The 19,142-nt window shown below is 39.8% G+C and overlaps 1 protein-coding gene across 1 annotated transcript in view; it reads right to left on the minus strand.

Annotated features, from left to right (window-relative positions):
• Positions 1 to 19,142, minus strand: part of RGMA (repulsive guidance molecule BMP co-receptor a) — a 52,282-nt gene that overhangs the window by 8,077 nt on the left and 25,063 nt on the right. Inside the window, exon 3 of the mRNA XM_027852141.1 lies at positions 5,158 to 5,669. Coding sequence (XP_027707942.1) covers positions 5,158 to 5,669 — 512 coding nt within the window. The remainder of the gene's footprint in view (positions 1 to 5,157; positions 5,670 to 19,142) is intronic.

Below are 19,142 nucleotides of genomic sequence, written 5' to 3' on the forward strand. Positions count from 1 at the left end.
AAGGGGAGGGAAGGGGAGGGAAGGAGAGGAAAGAGAGGGAAGGGGAGGGAAGAAGAGGAAAGGGGAGGGAAGAAGAGGGGAGGGGAGGGGAGAAAAACCTTCCGTGGATCTACTTGCTGTCATTTTCAGCTATTTCCAACACTGTCCTCCTCCCAAAAGAATCACTTTATTCTATTTCTTTGCTGAACTTGCTGGCCCATGCTTATTGGAACTTGTTCTTGACCAGGCACCAATTTATGTCAGAGACACTGAAATGAATGGATGTTCTTTTCACTCTACCCTATCTACCAGCTTACCCATATGTAAGAGAGTGGGCCAAGTACAAAATTTACCACCCCACTGCTGGAGGGTGGCAAATTCTCATTCCAGTCATTTTCTAATTATCATCCTTAATGAAGGACATCAGCAGTATACAAATTTTTTTAAAAAAATGAGCAAGGAGAGGGGGGAAAGGACTGTTGCTCCTATACACTGAGACCACCCAGAAGGTTAAAGATTAGATATTGGCTTTCAAGGATCTTAAATCCAAGTTGGGGATACAGACAGACATATGTACAGTGTATAGGATGTATATATGTGTAAAATACCTATATAGAGATATATGGGTATATCTCTATACCTATACACACACCCACATACAAACCCAAAGAAGAGGGAATATAATATGGTATGGTGTTAAGAGGTTGGGACTCATATCAGGGACTCGATCTTAGTGAGATTCCTGCCTCAAATACTTATTCGCTATGTGATTCTGATCAAGTCATGAAACCTTTAAACCTTCGCCCATAAAGTGGGGATATCAATACTTCCACTACCTATATCATAGGGCTGTTATAAAGAAAGCACTTTGTAAACCTTAAATGGCTATGAAAATGTGAACTACTATTATAATGACAGGCAATAAATAAGTTCCAAATGAGTGGCACAGACAACACATAGGTGTTGTGAGAGATCAGATGAAACATCAATTACTTATTATGACTGGGAACAATCGTGAAAGAATTTATAGAGGAGGTAGGATTTCAGTTGATGTCTTGGAAAGTGGGTATAACTGGATATATGGAGAGAGGAAAGAAGAACATTCCTAGTTTTGGAGCAGGGAAATGCAAGGTTTGCATGGGGCTGGATTGTGACCTTGGATGCCAAACCAAGGAGTTTGGACAAGAAGAAGTCAATCCATGTTTTTAAGAAGAGAGCAAGAAGATGAAAGTGGTATTTTTAGATTAGTCTGGAAGTAGATTACAGGATATATCAGAGTGATGCAGGCATTTTGTGGGGTAGGAGACCAGTCGTCTGGGACTTAAAATCTGTCTACTAAGTAGAAGCCACTGTGCTAGGCATTGGACGTAAAGCAGGAACAAAATAATCCCTGACCTCAAGGAGTTTACATTTAACGGAATAATCCACACACTGGTCTAATGGTGCTAAACAGAGGGTCAGGAGACCTCCACTGATTTGGAGAAAATCCTTCAAGTCCTCTGCACTTCCATTGTCTCATCTATAATATAAGGATTACAATACTCTCCCAGTATTCAGACTAACGTGAAGGCACTTTGAAAATTAAGAAGACTATGCAAATGTAACCAGTGGTATTACCCCAAAGAGGCATTTAATTAACACTGCTTGGCATCAGGAGGGAATCTTCTCTGCCCATTTCACTTCATCCTTGAAAGGCAGAGGTGATAAAACATATCCATTGCTTCCAGGTTAAATGGACTAGTAAACTCAAGCAAGAATGGGAAACTTTCTCCTCACAATCACTCTTCAGGTCTACTTGGTGCACTGGGAGGGAAAAAAAAAGACACCTTCAAGGTCATGGGGTAAGCTAAGCACCAAGAGAACAGAACTCAGGTTTCCTGAACCCCAAATTAGATCATAATGTATCTCCTAACTTAGAGCTGAAAAGGTTGAAAAATACAGGATCTGTGTGATAAATCAGTTGAGAGGCGGCAACCCAACCTCAATCGTGAACAGTGATACATGTGAATATAGTGGAGGATCTGTGATGTAGTCAGTATGGGGAAGAAAGTCTATAACTTAATAGGCAAATCCTAGGGAAGTGTTCGAAGGATAGTGAATGCTTCAGTGGCTTGTGCTGGGTCACAAAACAAATGGGATTTGGATATAGGTCTTCCAGACTCTAAGCCCAAGGCTCTATCCAGTGTATCTTATGCTTCTATAAAACAACAATAATTATAATGAATACAATTTGCTTTACTTAGTGTTTTGGTTTCACCTACTATATCACTTGATCCTCACAATAACCCCACGGAAGAAACTGTCCCTGTCCTATTTCATTATTGTTCTGGATAAAACCAGTAGCTTGACAGCCAGACAGTATTTGGGATATGTCACCTCCTGTAGTATGACTGGGAGTCTGTAACTTAATTTACTAGTTGCTGAGGTTGGTTCCCTGTGTTCATTTGTCTTGGCTCTTGGGAAGATTAGCAGAATGTAGGAGAGAAGACTGCACATCGTGAATTGTGTAGTCTTGTGCCCAGAAGGAAAATGAAGAACGACCCAGAGGAATAATAAAACAAGTAATCGTGGCACCCCTGGTATGACAATAATAAACACTGGGAGAACAGAAGTAGGTAGAGAAAGACGTGTACAGCCTCCGTATAAGGGCTGAGAGCTGCTGGGCACTGACAGCAAGGGAGGGCCTTTGTATTGGAATAGGTTAGAGATTCTTGGTGAGATGGACTAAATCCCTGCTTTCTAGTACAAATTGTGGGGTCCAGGAAAGAGACACCTCTATTTTGGGATATGTAGGCACAACGAGGATAAGGACAGAACAGGCACTTGCCCTGGACGCAGAAGAATCCAGCATTTATCGTTAGCCTCAAAGTCATTTACAAAGTTTCAATTTTAAGGGGTGGGTGGGAGAGGGACTAAAAGAAACAGAAACTCCCTTGTGGACCAGGCCTGGTTCTCCCTGGCATGCCTTCCAGTGCTCTCTCCACAGAAAAACAAACTGCTGCCATTTTTGGTTTTGGATGAGTTGGACTGCTGGTCATTCCTTCTCTCCTGCCAAATGGGAAACCCCCCTGGGGAAATCAAAGGAGACAGCAAACACACCAACACTCGGGTGGGCAGAGGATGGTGCAGGGCCTGCAAGGCAGGAGATCTCAACCCTGTCCTCAGGCCAGCCCAGAGACCAAGAGCAACGTCAGCCAGTCACTTTATGTTCCTGGGATGCCAGGCTCTCTCCATCTATAAAACGAGTCAAAGAAGATTTTTTTTTTTTAGAATATTTTGCTACTCACTAAAAACTTCTATACAAAGCAATTGGAGAATCTCGGCATAAAGTTATTCCATGGGGAAGAGATAATTTATCTGCGGTATAAAGAGTACTGGTTTTAGAGTAGAAGTCCTGCATTCAAATCCCACCTCTACCACTTACTAACTTGTGTGACCCTGAACATTTAAACTCTCTCAGTTTCCTCATCTGTGAAATGGGATTGAAATAGATGACCTCCAAAGACCCTTTCAGCTCTAAATAAAGTATTCCTATTATATACCTGTAAAAACACTAATACCAGAGCAGCTAGGATAGAGCACTGGCCCTGGAGTCAGGAGGACCTGAGTTCAAATGTGGCCTCAGACATTTACTAGCTATGTGACCCTGGGTAAGTCACTTAACCCCAAGTGCCTCCAAACCCCGCCCCACCCCCCAAAACCCAAAACACAAATACCATTTGTGTTTAAAATCACTTGATTGCCTGCTATCACAGGAATGTATAAAGTAGTGAATATATTAAAAGCACAAACTTGGTGTAGCCTCTGCCTTTCCCATTCATGTCATTCTTTATCATCTCCTATTCTTAGATGCATCTATGACTCTCTACTTATTTATGGCTCATTTTTCTAAGGACCATTTTATAGACGTATTCATATAAATCCTAACTTTTCTTGGTAGGTTAGTTACCAGATAATGAATTAATTTTTTAGTTTTTTGAATGACTTTTCCTATCTTCTGTTGGCTTTTTTATAAGTAATACACAGAAAAGATGATTTTTGTGGGTTAGTGTTTTAGCTTTCTATTTTACACATGTATTTAATTCTTTTGATTGATATTTTTGTTGAATCCCTGGGATTCTATAAACAAACCATTATATTAGCTGAAAAATAGCTACCTCCCCTTTGTCTATGTTTTTCCTTAAATTTCTTTTTCTTGCCTTATAAAAATGGCCAACATTTTAAAAATGAAATCATACATGAACAGCAACAATGAGCATCCTTGCTACTGCCCCGATTTGATAACATTTACCAATTTATGACAGGGGTGAAGCAACTTTCCCACCCCCAGAAACCACCATTAGGGCTGAGTAATGCTCATAGATTCCACTGACAAGCATGCATTAGTCATAGGCAGAAAGAGGAAAAAAAAAAAGGAATGGGGAAAAAAAGCAAATCATAAAAAGGGAGGAAGAAAGGAATGGATAAGGGAAAAAAGAAAAAGAAGACATGTCACAAATCAATTGGCACTTACGATAATATATGTATCATTTCTTAACCTTTCCTTGTGAGTATATGTATTTGTGTGTGTGTGTGTGTGTGTGTGTGTGTGTGTACATACACATATGTCTTTTTTAGGCTGTGAGTTCCTTGGGTCCTGACACTTAAATTTCTGTGGATGCTCTATATCACCTTTTTTTTTCTATAGCACCTTCTAATCAATGCCTTATTAACTACTTGTTAATTTGATGAATGATAAAGAGGTTCACATGGGAATGGGGAGTGATATCACACTAATAATTGCTGCTGGTGGCACTTACTGGTACAAATACCATAGGTAGCTAGCTCACTCTTGGTCTAGCACTTAAAGTCTGGCCAGGATACTCAAAGCATCGGAATGGTAACAGTAATAGCAGAAAGTGTCACTTTATCCTCCTGCAAGGATAAACAGGAAGATCCTGCAGGAGACAGTGTTTGCCGGTTCTAGGTAGGCTAATCTCAGTACTTTCCTTCTCACAACAAATTACTTAACTTTCTTCCTTAGCCACTGATGGGGGGGGGAGGGGAGGAGGAGGGGGGGGGTGGGGGTGGGCAGAGGGGGAGAAAAACTATGGAATAAGTTCTCTTAAGTCTGAGAGTTATCTGAAGAGATAAAAAAGAGCTGTGGCTGTCCAGTTTCATGCTGCACTGTGAACTTACCTTGCTGGTTGCTGTAGCTGAAGATCCTGGTAGCACTGGAGTGTTGGTTACCTGCACATTCAGGTAGTTATTGTCAATGAGAGGCCAAGCCCCTCGTACTTGGCAGGTCTGAAATCGGTCCGTGAAAGTTCTGAGGTGAGGGTCCCCAAACAACCCACAATGGGTATAGTTGGGGGGAGCTGAATGTTTGTGAAAGCTCTTTTCATAGTGACAGATTTCGGGACTGTCTGACCGCTCCTGACTGTCTCCTGGTGGGAGGGTTCGGAGCCGGGGCTGTGAGGTGGGACCATCCTTGGAGCAATTGTGCTGGCTCATCAGGTCTTCTATGCCATGGACAGCTGAATGGTAGGCCAGGTCCCCTCTGCACGTACGGGCCGTGCGCCGGGTACAGTGCGAGTAAGCACGAAGAGCAGTGCAGAATTCAGGGGCGTCTTCAGATCCAGGGTAGTGAGTGCCTGATGTAGCCGTCCAGAACTCTGAGTTACACTTGAGGATCTTGCACTGAGAAGTGGCTGTTTAGAGAGTACAAATACATCACTATGGGGATTTTCTCTTTCTAGGTTAGGAGCACAGTAGCAATAATAGGGCTGAACAGACCAACATTCCATAACACTGGTAGAAACTTCTAACTGGATTTTGTCCCAATACCAGGGAATATACTTTTCCTCTCTCCATTCTCCCTCACCCCACAGCTTCAGTCTTTCTTTATGTCTTCACTGACCACAAATGGCCAGTTCTTAGTCGCTAAGGGTCATGTAGAACATACTGGGAGTATATGAAGTGTCTAGATTGCTGAGTCTCTTGGCCTCTCCAGTATGCCGTTTCCTGACCTGTAAAACTCTACTACGAGGTACTGGAGTCAATTAACCCGCTCAGCAATTGTATGGCTGCAAGGAACAACCAATAAAGGAACGTAGATCTACACTGCTATATTTGTTATAAATGCCACTAATAAAAACTCACTAATATTGACCCACAAAAATATATTTCTGAGGGCAATTTTTGCAGCCTTTTGGTGGTGGGATGGCAAATGCCAACACAGAGAGAGAGCTAGAAGATCTTCAGCCTTCTTATACTCATTTCGATCATAATTTCCAGGATTGTGAGTAAAACCTGTATCTCTCTGAGGCAGCTAGGTGGCGCAGTGGATAGAGCACCAGCCCTGAAGTCAGGAGGACCTGAGTTCAAATCCGGCCTCAGACCAAACACTTGACATATACTAGCTGTGTGACCTTGGGCAAGTCACTTAACCCCAATTGCCTTATAAAAAAAAAACAAAACAAACAAAAAAAAAAAACCCTGTATCTCTCAGACTCATCCCTAGTGCTCACATATGACTATTATGCTGTCTGTGGGGACATGTTATACTCCTGGTGCACAGAAATTCCTGGTTATGACCATTTATATTTAATATCTATGCAAGGCGAAGCTCTTTCTATTTCTGTGTGTGTATGTATATGTATGTGTGTGTGGAGGGAGTGGATGTAGGAGAATGTGCCCATGAATAAGACTCAGTCCCAGCTCTCAAGGAACTCATTATCTTGCACTGTTTATCTTTTCTATATGACACCACTAACCTAAAGCACAGGTTGTATGATGTAGTGTACCCAAGATACGGTAGTATTTTAAACCACTAGGTTTAAAGATCCAAAAATACAGACAGCTAAAGTGGGTGGGGGTGGGTAGAATGAATATTCTAGAGGAAAAAAGTACAAAGAAACCAACTCCAATAGCTATCAATCACCGCATCTCCTATGCTAGCCATCTAAACACTATGCCTATTCCAATACCATAATTAATTCTGGGAATAGTGTGCTGACCTGTGATTCCTAGGGGCCCACTGCCTTCTTAGAATTAAGGAGAGATATGATGTCAAAGAAATTTGTGTGAAAAGGACACGGGCCCATATGCTAATTGACCAGCAATCTTGGGTACCAACATAGGAGACAGATCAACTCTGCTGATACGCTACTCAGCCTTTCATGAAGGTGCTCAGGATCACCCTTAATTACACACACACACACACACACACACACACACACACAAAACACTGCTCCTAGGACAGGATGCATACTTTTTGTGTTATGTCTGGGACAACGTCTCCATTCATTTCACCCCAATATTGCTAATACCACCACCATGCACTGACCTAAGATAGTGTTAAGCTATAGGTGATACTTTTGTTATTTTGTTTCCCCAAATGTAATCACCCCAGGTTTGGTGAAAGGTAGTCACAAAATCTCAAAAGGCAAAAGAAACTTCAGAGACTGTCTGCTCTAACCCCTATCTAAATAGGAATATCTATCACCCAGCCCCTTCTTGCCTTTCTAATCTTCTGATACATTATTCCCTTTCATGTACTCTATAGTTCAGCTATACTGGCTACTTGCCAATGTTCACATACAACCTTCCACCTCCTCTCTCTACATCTTTGTTCCTAGAAGCTTTCCCTCCTCACTTCTTCCTCTTGTAGTCCCTGGCTTCTTTCAAGACTCAACTCAAGGCTCACTTTCTGTAGGAGGCCGTTCCTGGTTTCCTCAGCAGCTAGTGCCTTCTTGCCAAGGTTACCTTGTCTGCTTTGTGTGTGTCTTGTATATACTTATATATCTCTATTATGTCACCCTTGATAGAATGTAAGCTCCTTGAGGCCAAGAACTGTTTGATTTTTACCATCATAACCCAAGTAACTGGCACTGTGGTAGGCACTTTAATGCTTATTGACTTGTCTGACAAGCAGTCATGTTACCTGAAGACCTCAAATAAAGAGAAACCCATTACATACCGAGGTAATACATTCAATATCTGACTAGCACTAAATGTTGAGAAATTTTTCCTTATATCAAATTTAAATATGACTCTGAAACATCTACTCATTTCTTCTAGGTCCAAGCATAATATATTTGATTTGTTTTCAATGTGAAATCCTTCAGATTCTTAAAATAGCTGTCATATGCCCACTTAAACCTTCTTTAGGTTAAATATCCCTAGTTTCTTCAACTGATCTTCACATGGGATAACCCTGATGCCTTTCATCATTCTGGTCATCCTCCTAGGGATACTCTCTAGCTTAAAATATGTGATATGCTATGTCACTTGGCTTATAGACTAACTTAAACCTAATACATGCTATTACCTGGGTAGATCCAAATTGAACTGTGATCCAGATAACAAGACTATAAATCACTCTGAAATATGGAAGCGAAATTCCACTGGGGCATTTCAGGAAGGCATCATAAAACACAGGAAGAATGGGAGAAGAGCTTAGGGTGAGTTCTGCTGAAACCTAAATGCGATTCCCTTGAGGTGGAATACAGTCTAATGCTCTTAACACTATATCTCCTTTGGATGGTACATTGAAGTTCTTCCTCTATTCTTTATCATCTTCATCCAGCTTGCTAATGGTGGGAGTTCTACAGGGCACTCCCCTGAGCATTCTTCTCTTTTCCTTTTATACCATTATGATTGGTGATCTCAATAACTTCCATGGAGTAAATGATCATATCAATGCTGACCACTCTCAAATCTGCTGCTTCTCCAACCCTAATCTCTCAGCAGACCTCTAGCACCACCAGCCTACTGAACATCACAATTGTCTAGGCATGTCTATAATTGAACTCATTATCTTTCCCTCCAAACCCTCCTCTCTTAAATTCCCTATTACTGATAAAGTGAGAAATAGAACTCTGACTGGTTTAGTGAATTCCTAAAGCCGACATTTAAATTCTATAGGCTAGATTTGTCATGCAGCAGGAGACACCTCTAAGGGAGGTACAACATAAAATCTACCTTCCTCTTCTCTCTATGACAAAAGGGAAATTGATAAAGAGTTAAAACTCTTAGGAGATGACTAAAAAATTGGGAATTCAGCTATCTTATCTGGGACCTAGAAAAAGTTGTCAAGTATACCTTCTTAATTAAACTTTGACTGCATTCCCCTATCTCTTAAGCACATGGTACTATCTCATCTCTAAGTTCAAAACAATCAAGAGATAAACTATATACAGAAATGACCTACTTTTCCCAGTAGCCTACCTGGTTAAAGAATCATAGATCCAAGAGATAGAAGGGACCTTAAAATAATAATCTCTCAACTTACAGATGAGGAAACTGAGACCCAAAGGAGTTGAGTGGCCCCAAGCGACAGGTAGTAAGAGCAAGTGTCAGAATCTGAACTCAGGTACTCTGACTAAACCCAGTATTCTTTCCACCGAACCGTGATGCCCCCATTTTTCACCTATAGGGAAATGGCTTCAAAAATTTATTTTTGTCTGGATGCATTTCATCAGTGTGGGGAAGTCCCAGTTTCCCTCCCCTAATGAAGATCAGCAACTCTTCTATAACTGAATAGTCTTCGAGAGTTGCCTGTGACATTTAAAGTTAGTGGACTTGCACATGGTCACATATGACATATGACACATATATGTCAGAGGCAGGTCCTTTCTACTCAAAGCTCTTTTGCTCAAAGTCATGGTCCAGTAGGACAGAGAGAAGGAGGAAAAGGGAGGCAGTGGTGTTCAACATATGGAAGATGGGGATTCACTTAAACACTCTGTCCCGTTTCTGCATCCTCTTCTTTGGGGCTACACCCATCAGAACAGTTTTGTCTTTCTCCTTTACTGCATTCAGACAACAAAGTAGACATCTGTTTCAGGTTTTCAAGATCATAGAGTTCTTTCAACCTACTGGTCAAGCCCCTTCCTGGTCAGGTGTCTCCACATCATCAGTTCAATATTATAAGTATTTGGGATATGCAGTTTCCACGAGCACTTAGAGGTGACTTGTCTTGGCAGCCTGTTGGCAGTCACGACTTCACTTTCATTAGAGAGGTGTCATGCCAACTCTCACTCTTCTCCCATGATGATCTTCCTCAGTCCTCCCACATTTTCTACTGCAGAAGCTTATCATGTCAAAGTAGAACTTATTTGAAATGAGGTCAAAGAAGCATGTTTACTCAATTGTATATAATCTATTTCCCAGGGACTCTTAACAGACCTGTTTTTAACTAGCAATGACCTAGACCTGAAATTATTTCCTCTGCTCCTGTTGCTCAAGGATGATGGGAGCTGTAGGGAGGCAATGAGGTCCTTATTCTTCTGCTTAAAGACCTTTTACCTCACCTACAATTCTGCATTATCTAACTTTTCCTGGCCCTGGGGCCCTGTCTAATCCATTGGTGTTGCCAAATATTGGCTTGGCTTTCTCTCGTATCATTCCTTCTACCTGGCTGGAGTGGGGTACTTCTATTCCTAGCTAAGATTGCTCCATTCCCACATTTCAAGATATCCTGAAACAACCAATTCTCCAAGAAATTACCTCTGAAGGAGCATAGTTGAAAACGGACAACCCCAAAGGCGAATTTCAGTGAGACTGCCTTTCATCTTGTTAATCATAAAAATTAATAGCCTCTTAGTAATGTAGGTACCATGGGGTGGTACTTCCACTTGTCAAGAAAGAAAAAGATTATTTTCAATTTCAATACAGAAAAAAGAACCATACACATAACCCTCAACAAGCTCTTAAAGTTGAAGGGTCTAAATGGAGTAGGTCATGTATGCATTGGTATCTGTAGTCTTAGAAGTCCCTGATAGCTTTTGTTCATTTTTTAAATTAACAAATTGCAACATTTATTGAGTAGGACATGATACTTGTATTATGAAAGATAACAAAGATATACAGGATAAAGTCTTTGTCTTTAGTAAACTTTCGTAGGTGAAAAAATAGAAATTAGGGATCTCAGTCAAAGCAGAGAGTAAATAACTTAAGGAAAGGACTGAAAGGATTCAAGTACAGTGTATTTGGGGGATCTTTTGGTAGGCCAGAGTAGATGGAGTATAAAATTTGCCTAAGGCAATAGAAAGGCATTTTTTATTAAAGTCCATGGAACTTGGAGACTGGATATGATGGTTGAAAGAGATGGAGGAACCAAAAATCATACCAAGCAAGACTTCCTGTAAGGCTGATAGAAGGCAGCCAGGTGTATAATGGGCCTGGAGTCAGGAAGAACTGGGTTCAGACCTTAATAACTGTGGTCTCCAGGGCAAGATCACTTAACCTATGATGGCCTCAGTTTCCTCTTCTGTAGAATGGGGACGATAGCACCTATCTCCCAGGGTTGTTGTGAAGACAAAATGAGAGTATTTGTAAAGTTCTTTGTAAACCTTAGAGGGCTATATAAATGATGGTTAGTAAAAGTGATAATGGCATGTTTAACTGACATGCAGATATCAGAAGGAGCCGTCTTGGGGATGGGGTATGGGAGCAAACGATAAACTCAGTTTTAGAGATGTTGGATTTGAATTGCCAGCAGAAATCCAGGTGGAAAGGAGGCAGCTGGAAATGAGGGATTGGCATTTGGCTGAGAGGTTAGACCTAGCTATGTAGATCTGGGAGTTATCCACATAAAGGTAATAGTTGGAGCCATGAGTATGTCTTGTACATAAAAATATTCAATACATATTTACTAGATGACGAGCTTCACAAAGGCAGAGGCTGTCTTGAATAAACTTTCTATCGCCCCTAGAGTTTAGCACAGTATTCTATACTTAACAGGAACTTAACCAAAGTTTGTTGTTGAAATATTTGCTAAATGAATGAACAGAGTGGATGAGATCTTCAAGGGAAAGATTCTAGGAAAGACAGGGCAGAGCTGAAGAGAGAACAATAGAGAATATCTACATTTAGGGAACAAGAAGAAGAATCATCAAGGAGATAGTGAACAGTAGGTTGGCAAATCAGAACAGTGAAGCAATCCATTAAGTATTTAAGTAAGGAGATTAGCAGCCTTTCTATTGTTACTTTCTGAGGCCCATATAAGTGACTACTTTATGCTCAGGGTCCCTCACCCTTTGGAAGCCAAGATCTATCAGTCAACGCATATATTTTTAAAAACAAAGCCACAAAAGATACAGAGGGAAGAATATTTTTTCCATTCTCAAAGAATCTCAAGTGTTTTATAAATTCTTCAAATATATGCTTATGTTGTACCATCTGACTCCAATAATAAAGTTATAGATGCTAAGAACTAACTATCTGTATGTTTTATTTGTTAAGTATAGTGCCTAGCATAGCACTAGATGGATGTAGGCATGAGATAAACTGCTGATGCCAATGGTCACATTGCCAAGTTTAGGGGGTCCTATCCCAGTCCAAGAGCTTCCCATAGTGACATGTTCAAAAGTGACAAAATGCCAAAACTCTAGTTAAACTTCTTGAAAAGGTATGCAGTGAGTTATAGACAGGCAAGGAAAAGACGTATGTCACATTCTATCTATCAACTGTTGGAAAAAATAACTAAATCCATTTCTGTAGGTTAGGGGTCAATGGCATCCTCTTTGCCCACAAATGACACTCTGCTCCACGATGGAATTCTTGAGGGGATGGGCAGATCAAGAACTCTACCAATTTATCAGACAAAAGATCCAGATTCTCATCCACAGAGAGCAAAGAACTTCCATATCTTTTTCTTATTTGGAGAACATATGCTAAGAAGCAGCTAACCTCCTCTGCCCTCATTTTCCTTCTGTAGATTCTTTTCTTGTGTTCGAGGTGCAAAGTACCTATTATTCTAAACCATTTGCACAGCTACATCAAACATTCAGGCCTACATTTTATGACTTTTCTTGTGACCTGTGAATTATGGTCATATCCCAAACCCTTCTCAAGAACACCATCTTTGAGTAGGAGCTATCCAGAATCATTCTCAATTCAAAGTGCTTACAATTTCTGATGTCCTACATACTAATAAACACTGTGCTCTTGTACTCAGAAGACTTTGGAAATCCTTTCATTTCCTCAAATTGTTCTGAAGTGGAAGCATGGATGACTCCCATTTTTACAGATGAGGACACTGAGGCTCAGCAGGGTACACTGATTTATACAGGGTTACCAGTTACAGGGTCAGAATTTAGGGTTCTTGCTTCTTTGTACATACCTTCCTCTCTTAGGGGACAGCTTTTCCTTCCTGCTATGGATGTCATATCAATACCAGGCTAGTGGGAAGTTTGCTCCTGAGGTTAGCCAGGGCAATGTCTGAGAACTAAGAGTTTTAAAAGGCTGACTTATTTTCCAAGGTACAATTGCTGAGAAGCTTCTCTCTCCTCTCTCACAGGCAGTTACATTCTATTTTTCAACTCCTCTGTTTGCCTGGAGTGTCCCTTCATCACTGGCCTCAGGCTCTCCAAAGTTTGTGAGCTATGTGTAACACTGGTTGATCATCTAAGGAAAATAGCTTTCGGCTTCAGCTACTTGCCAAAGAAACTTTAGGGTGAAGGTTCCTCCTGGTGTCCACATACTTTTTTTAAAAAATATTTTAATAACTGCATTTTAATCTAATTGGTTTCCTTTAGAATCCTGCATATTTCATTTTATGAACATGATTCTGAGAAGAGGTCTTAGGCTTTCTAGACTGACAAAGGTGGCCATGCCACAAAAAAGGTTAGGGGCGGCTGCTTTAGAATTTCAAATATTTTGCACATTTTTTTAAAGGAAAAAACTCTTAATACTATGTAATCTAATCCGGGACTTTCTTGAGTTCTGGGAGATGCAAAGGTCTAAAAGAGGAAAGTGAAGAAAAGGTGAAAAATTAACAGATCATTTTGTATTTTTTATACAAAAACCTATGAGTCTGAGAGAATATGAGTTCTAGTACTTTTTCAAAATCCTAATCATTGTTTTAAAATATAAAGAAATATGGCCAAGTTTACTATGGAATATCAATTTATCACATTTATGATAGATGATATCTAATAATCTAATGATATTTTATTGCCTTAGCAATAAAATTCTTTGATTCTTTGTCAACCTATGTTAAACAAAAAACCAAGGAACTTTAGAATGAGAAGGGACCTTGGAGATCATGTACTCTAACCTCCCAACTTTATGGAGATGAGTTAATCCAGGCCCAAAATAGTGAAGTGATTTTGAACGGGGATATATAGTTAGTGTCAGAGTTAAGACTAGAACCCAGGTCTTCTCTCAATTCATTCCACCATATTGTCAATTCCCCTCTCCTTTTTGAAAGTCTTTCCTTCTTTAGCTCTCTTGACAATGTCTTTCCTAGTTCTATCTTTGCGTACTTTCTTTCTCATTTGTATTTATAAACCAGAGATGTTTTTAGACATATTCTTTAATTAGTTATTAGTCTTCTTCACTATTTATTACATCCCGTTTGACCTGAAACTCCTTGAAGAAAAAGGAGACATATTCCATTTTCTGATCTCTTATTTATTATTGTAGGCGACATATTGGCAATAACATATTATTCAACATGTAGGCCCTTCTTCCTACTTTCTCTTCTTCACCCCCTGCCTACCCTATCACATATCTACCAAGTACATAACTTGTTTTACTTATAATCATGTTCTTAGTAAAAGAATGGCAATAAAAGTGAACATTAGAGAAAATTTTTTTAAAAAATGAATTTAAGTATCTTTATTTGAATCAAGAAATTAAAAAAATTAACAATATATTTATGTGAAAATTTTTTGCATCTATTTGTGTGTGTGAGAGAGAGAGTGAGAGGGAGGAGAGAGGAGAAAGGAGAGAGAGATCTTTCAAAAAGATCTACCTTATATCTTGGCAGCCTATATTCAGGCCAATTTGGATAAGTGCTCTTCACTGACAAGAAGGCAAACAGTAGGCTTATACTTATCAACCCCCACCTAACCATCATATTTCCTTAGCAGCTTAGTCTTGGAGGAAAATCCATTGCTTTTTTTACCCAAAAGATGTCCTAAAAATCTTAGTGCATTTTAAGCTATAAAAGCTTTCATGTGTGAAACTGTACTATGAATATGTGTGTAAAAAATGAATAGACCATGAAGCCTCATGTGAATGTTTTACTTCTCTCATTTAGGTGCAAATAAGACCTAAACTGCCTTTCTAGTTATCTGGATGATGGCAGGGATGGATGGAAACAACAATATAAGTGAATGATTAATTCTTTAAATAGTTACCAAATGCCTTTCAGAAACAGGAATCAGTGGAAGAAGGAGTGCTCAGAAAGCTGGCTATACTGACCCAGTCACGATGAAAATACTTGTTCATCACTGCAGCAAGAGCTGCTTTCAGAGAGCTCCTTTGAACTGTTAATCAAGCACAATCTTTTGCAATAATAGCCTGAATATTATTGCCTTGTTTGCATAACAAAGAAGCCCAATAAAACTTATTTCACTGTGCACAGAGGGGGTGTGAAAGATCAACTCTGAGAAAGGAGCCTTAGGAATTCCAAAAACTACTCCAGAGCCTCAACTCAGGAATAAAGACAATGCAAATTGCCATCAAGAAAAGCCCAATAGACCAATAAATTACCCATGTGCAAAGGGATTAGATCTGGTTTCAGTTGCATGTTAGGGGGAGGTAATGAGGGGAGAAAAAGAAACCTGCCTCTCTTAAAGTGGCAGAATTCATTTTGACTACAAACCTCAGAATGCAAATTCCTTTTGCATAAAACTGTACTCATTCTAAAGCATGTTCCTTCTCCAATAAATCAACAAATATTTACTGAGAGCCTGCTATGACAAGGCAGTGTTCAGGATGCAAAGTCATACAAAATATGGTCTCTGTCTTTGGTGAGTTTACAAAATAGTAACAAAAATAAGACTCCGTATAAAAATATTTTTAAAAAATATTTTAAAAAACTTAAGTGACATGTCACTAGTATAAACTATGTGTTCAAAGCATGTAGAGAAGGAAGAAGCATAGCTAATTGGGTTATTCAGTGAAAGCATCCTAGATAAAGGAGATGGAGAAATTTTCAAAAGATGGAAAGGAAAGAGAATGAGCCAAAGCTCAGAGGTAAGAAAGCACAAAGTGTTCTTTCTCACAGGTTAGAACAAAGGGTTCATATTAGTAAACAGTGGGAAATAAGGTTGGAAAGGTAGATTAAGGTCAGACTGTAAAAGGACTGAATGCTGGCTAAGGAATTTGGGTTTTATTTGGTAGGTACTAGGGAGCTATTAAAGATTTTTTTTTCCCATGTGGGAAGTGACATGATCATAATGATGTTTATCTGGATTTCCTTTTCCCAGTAAATACTATATTAAGAATTGTCACCTCTAGTAATATTAAATTACAGGGTGGCTGAAAACTCTTCTTTTAATTTGACAAATTTAGACTGGAAATAAAAAAGGGACTAAGATGGGTGTGTTTTATGGATTTCATCAGTTTAATATTCTTCAAGTTATTTTGTGCAGGCTACTACATATGGCAAGCCATTGCAAGAAATGATACCCCAAATGGAACAAAGAGGAATGCATCTTTCCCAATATGCCAATGACCCTAGGGCCTTAGGAGCTAAATCATCATAACAAAAACTCACATTTACAATGACGTTTAAGATTTGCAAGGTGCTTTCCTCACCACATCCCTGTGAGGTAATATAAGGATTATTATTCTAATTTTTTCAGAGGAGGAAACTGAGATGCTGTGCAGTTAAGTCTCTTCTTTGTGATTATATAGCTAGTAACTGTCTGAAGCAGAATTCAAATCAAGGGCTCCAGACTCCAAGTCTTTGGGTCTCACCCATTTGGTGTCCAGGTAGGTTGGAAGTAGGGTAGATGACCAGGGAAACAAACTCTTTTTTCTCCCATTTCCTGTTCTCAATTCCTAACCTCAATGGATTTCTCTGAAAGTTGAACTGAAAAGGAGAAGTTAACAGAATTGGCACACTTTATATCACTTCCATGGGGGAAGCAATGATAATCAGTTTTTTTATATCTTCTCTTAGTCAACAGATTATTGACAGTGGTTGGCCCTAAGGACCTTTTACTGTTCTTATTCCTCAGGCTCTGTGTACATTACACTAAACCTTTCAAGAAACTTGCTGTCAACCATCTTAGCAGTGAGTTCCTACGACCCAACTTCTAAGTGTTTGACATCAGGAGAAACACACCCAAATGACTGACTGAAAGTTTTCTCTTTGAGTGTTGACTAGGTGTGGCAGACCCTGCCCTAGTTGCTTATCACAAACCCAATCTTTATCAACTCTATCATCCCCACCTCCTGGCTGAGAATCAACACTGCTAATGATTTCTGACACCCCAGTGATTCCATTTGGGGTTTTCAGAGTTCTCAACAACTGGCTTAAACGGTGGGGGGAGAGAAAGGATATTTTTTCTTGGTGAATCTTATTCAAGGGGTTGGGGGATGGGAATAGATAGGGGTAAGGGAGGGTTAAATTTTTGCTCTGTGGCTCCCGAATGAGAGCATGCAGAATAGGATGAATGCCATTTAACATGACAAGGCACGACCAAACAACCCCATCCATCAAACCCATCCAATACTCAGGAGACCAACCACCTCTCAGCCTGGATTCCCAGAAATTGTTGTGCTCTGGCTACCACAAAAGACAAATCATTGGAAGAAATGATATCCTAAGTGGAATAAAAGAGAACACAGCTTTCCAAATCTGCCAAACAGCCCTGGAGTGGGGGGAGGGGGGTGTTGAAGGAGGGGAGAGGAAGGCAAAGGAGCTCAACTAAGAGCCGGACCTAGGACTGTTCAAAAAATTTTGTCTTAACACTGAGAATCCAAAGCTGGAGCTAGAGCTTATCTGAGGGGTGGACGTAAACTCTCTTGCTACAGGGCAGCTGTGAAGATGGTAGGGGGTTGAGCTGCCCTCTGTTCTGTCATGAGAACATCTGAGGGGAGAAAGGTGACTTTACAGGTTTGTGGACTGTTCAAAAAACTCACAGGCAGGTAACATTAGTAACACTTTCACAGGGAGACTACTTTAAAGAGTGACCTTCTCATCTCGTGTCCAAGGCACAACCTTCAACCCTAAATATGTACACAGGAATCTGGGGCTCACTTGCTTAGTTGTGTCATCTTAAAAGTCATTTGAACTGGCTTTGTGTTACTTGTATTTTCTTCTCATTCCCAACTGGAGAGTAGTAGACATCTTCACTGCTGCTGCAATACTCAGAATTCATTGTGCACAATGTCAATCAAACATCAAGCCTTTGAACATTTAGTAGGCCTACTATGTGGCAGGCAATGTGGGTGACATTCCTCAGCAGAAAGGTCAATAAATGACTTCATTTCTCTCAGGGGCATGAAGAAGGAGATATTATTTTAATAAGCATTTTGGTAATTTTAATACTGCACTAAATGGTTCACAGAATGAATAAATAAGCAAAACCCAAAGGATATAAACTGAATTGCGACAAATTTGCACAATACAATCTTCCTAATTTGGGTAATGGCTTATCCTTGGGTGGAATGTTCCTTTTTGTGTTATAAGGCCAAACGGTGGCTTTGGGGCAGGAAGGTACTAGGAAGCTAAACCCCAGGAAAAAGTTCTAAATCCCTTCTCTCCCATTCTATTTATTCCCCACCCCCATTATAATTTCTTACTTATTCACAGTCTCATAACTCAAACTCAATTAACTTTTAGTTCATCTTTTCTCTGAAATTTGTCTATTTCAGGCCTGCTACTTTAAAGTGTAAAACATGCTTTTTGTCTTCAACATTTTGTTTCCAATTTAGACTGTGAGTTCAAAACTATATTAAGCAATTAGAGAATAATTTAGAGATAAACTAATTATAAGCACAACAGTTCAAGAAGGCTACAGGCAGGAGTTGAAACCTTAGCTAGGCTTTAAATGAAGTGTACAACTTGGATAAAGAGAAAGAGCTGTGCATTTCAGACAGAAGGAATGACAGGCAGAAACTAGGTAGCTGGAATTCTGAACCTTGAGAGTTTTGCAAGATGGATGATAATAATGAGTTCCCTTTTGGACCTGTTGAGTTTATACCATCTGTTAGAATGCTTACCACATCTGAGGTACTAAAATCATTCACTGATGACTGTTCTCTGCTTCAATATCCGTCACACTTTCCCAGACACACCATTTACTTAGATTTCTACCTTTTGTACCTACACGTATCATACCGCAACTCAATCCCACAACCCTCACAGTTAGAGAGATTGCAATATCATCATAGCCAAACCTCTCTGTCTGACCTCACTATTAGGTCCTGAGTAT

Source organism: Vombatus ursinus, unplaced genomic scaffold (genome assembly GCF_900497805.2).
Source record: "Vombatus ursinus unplaced genomic scaffold, bare-nosed wombat genome assembly UNPS02009205.1, whole genome shotgun sequence".
Classification (NCBI taxonomy): domain Eukaryota; kingdom Metazoa; phylum Chordata; class Mammalia; order Diprotodontia; family Vombatidae; genus Vombatus; species Vombatus ursinus.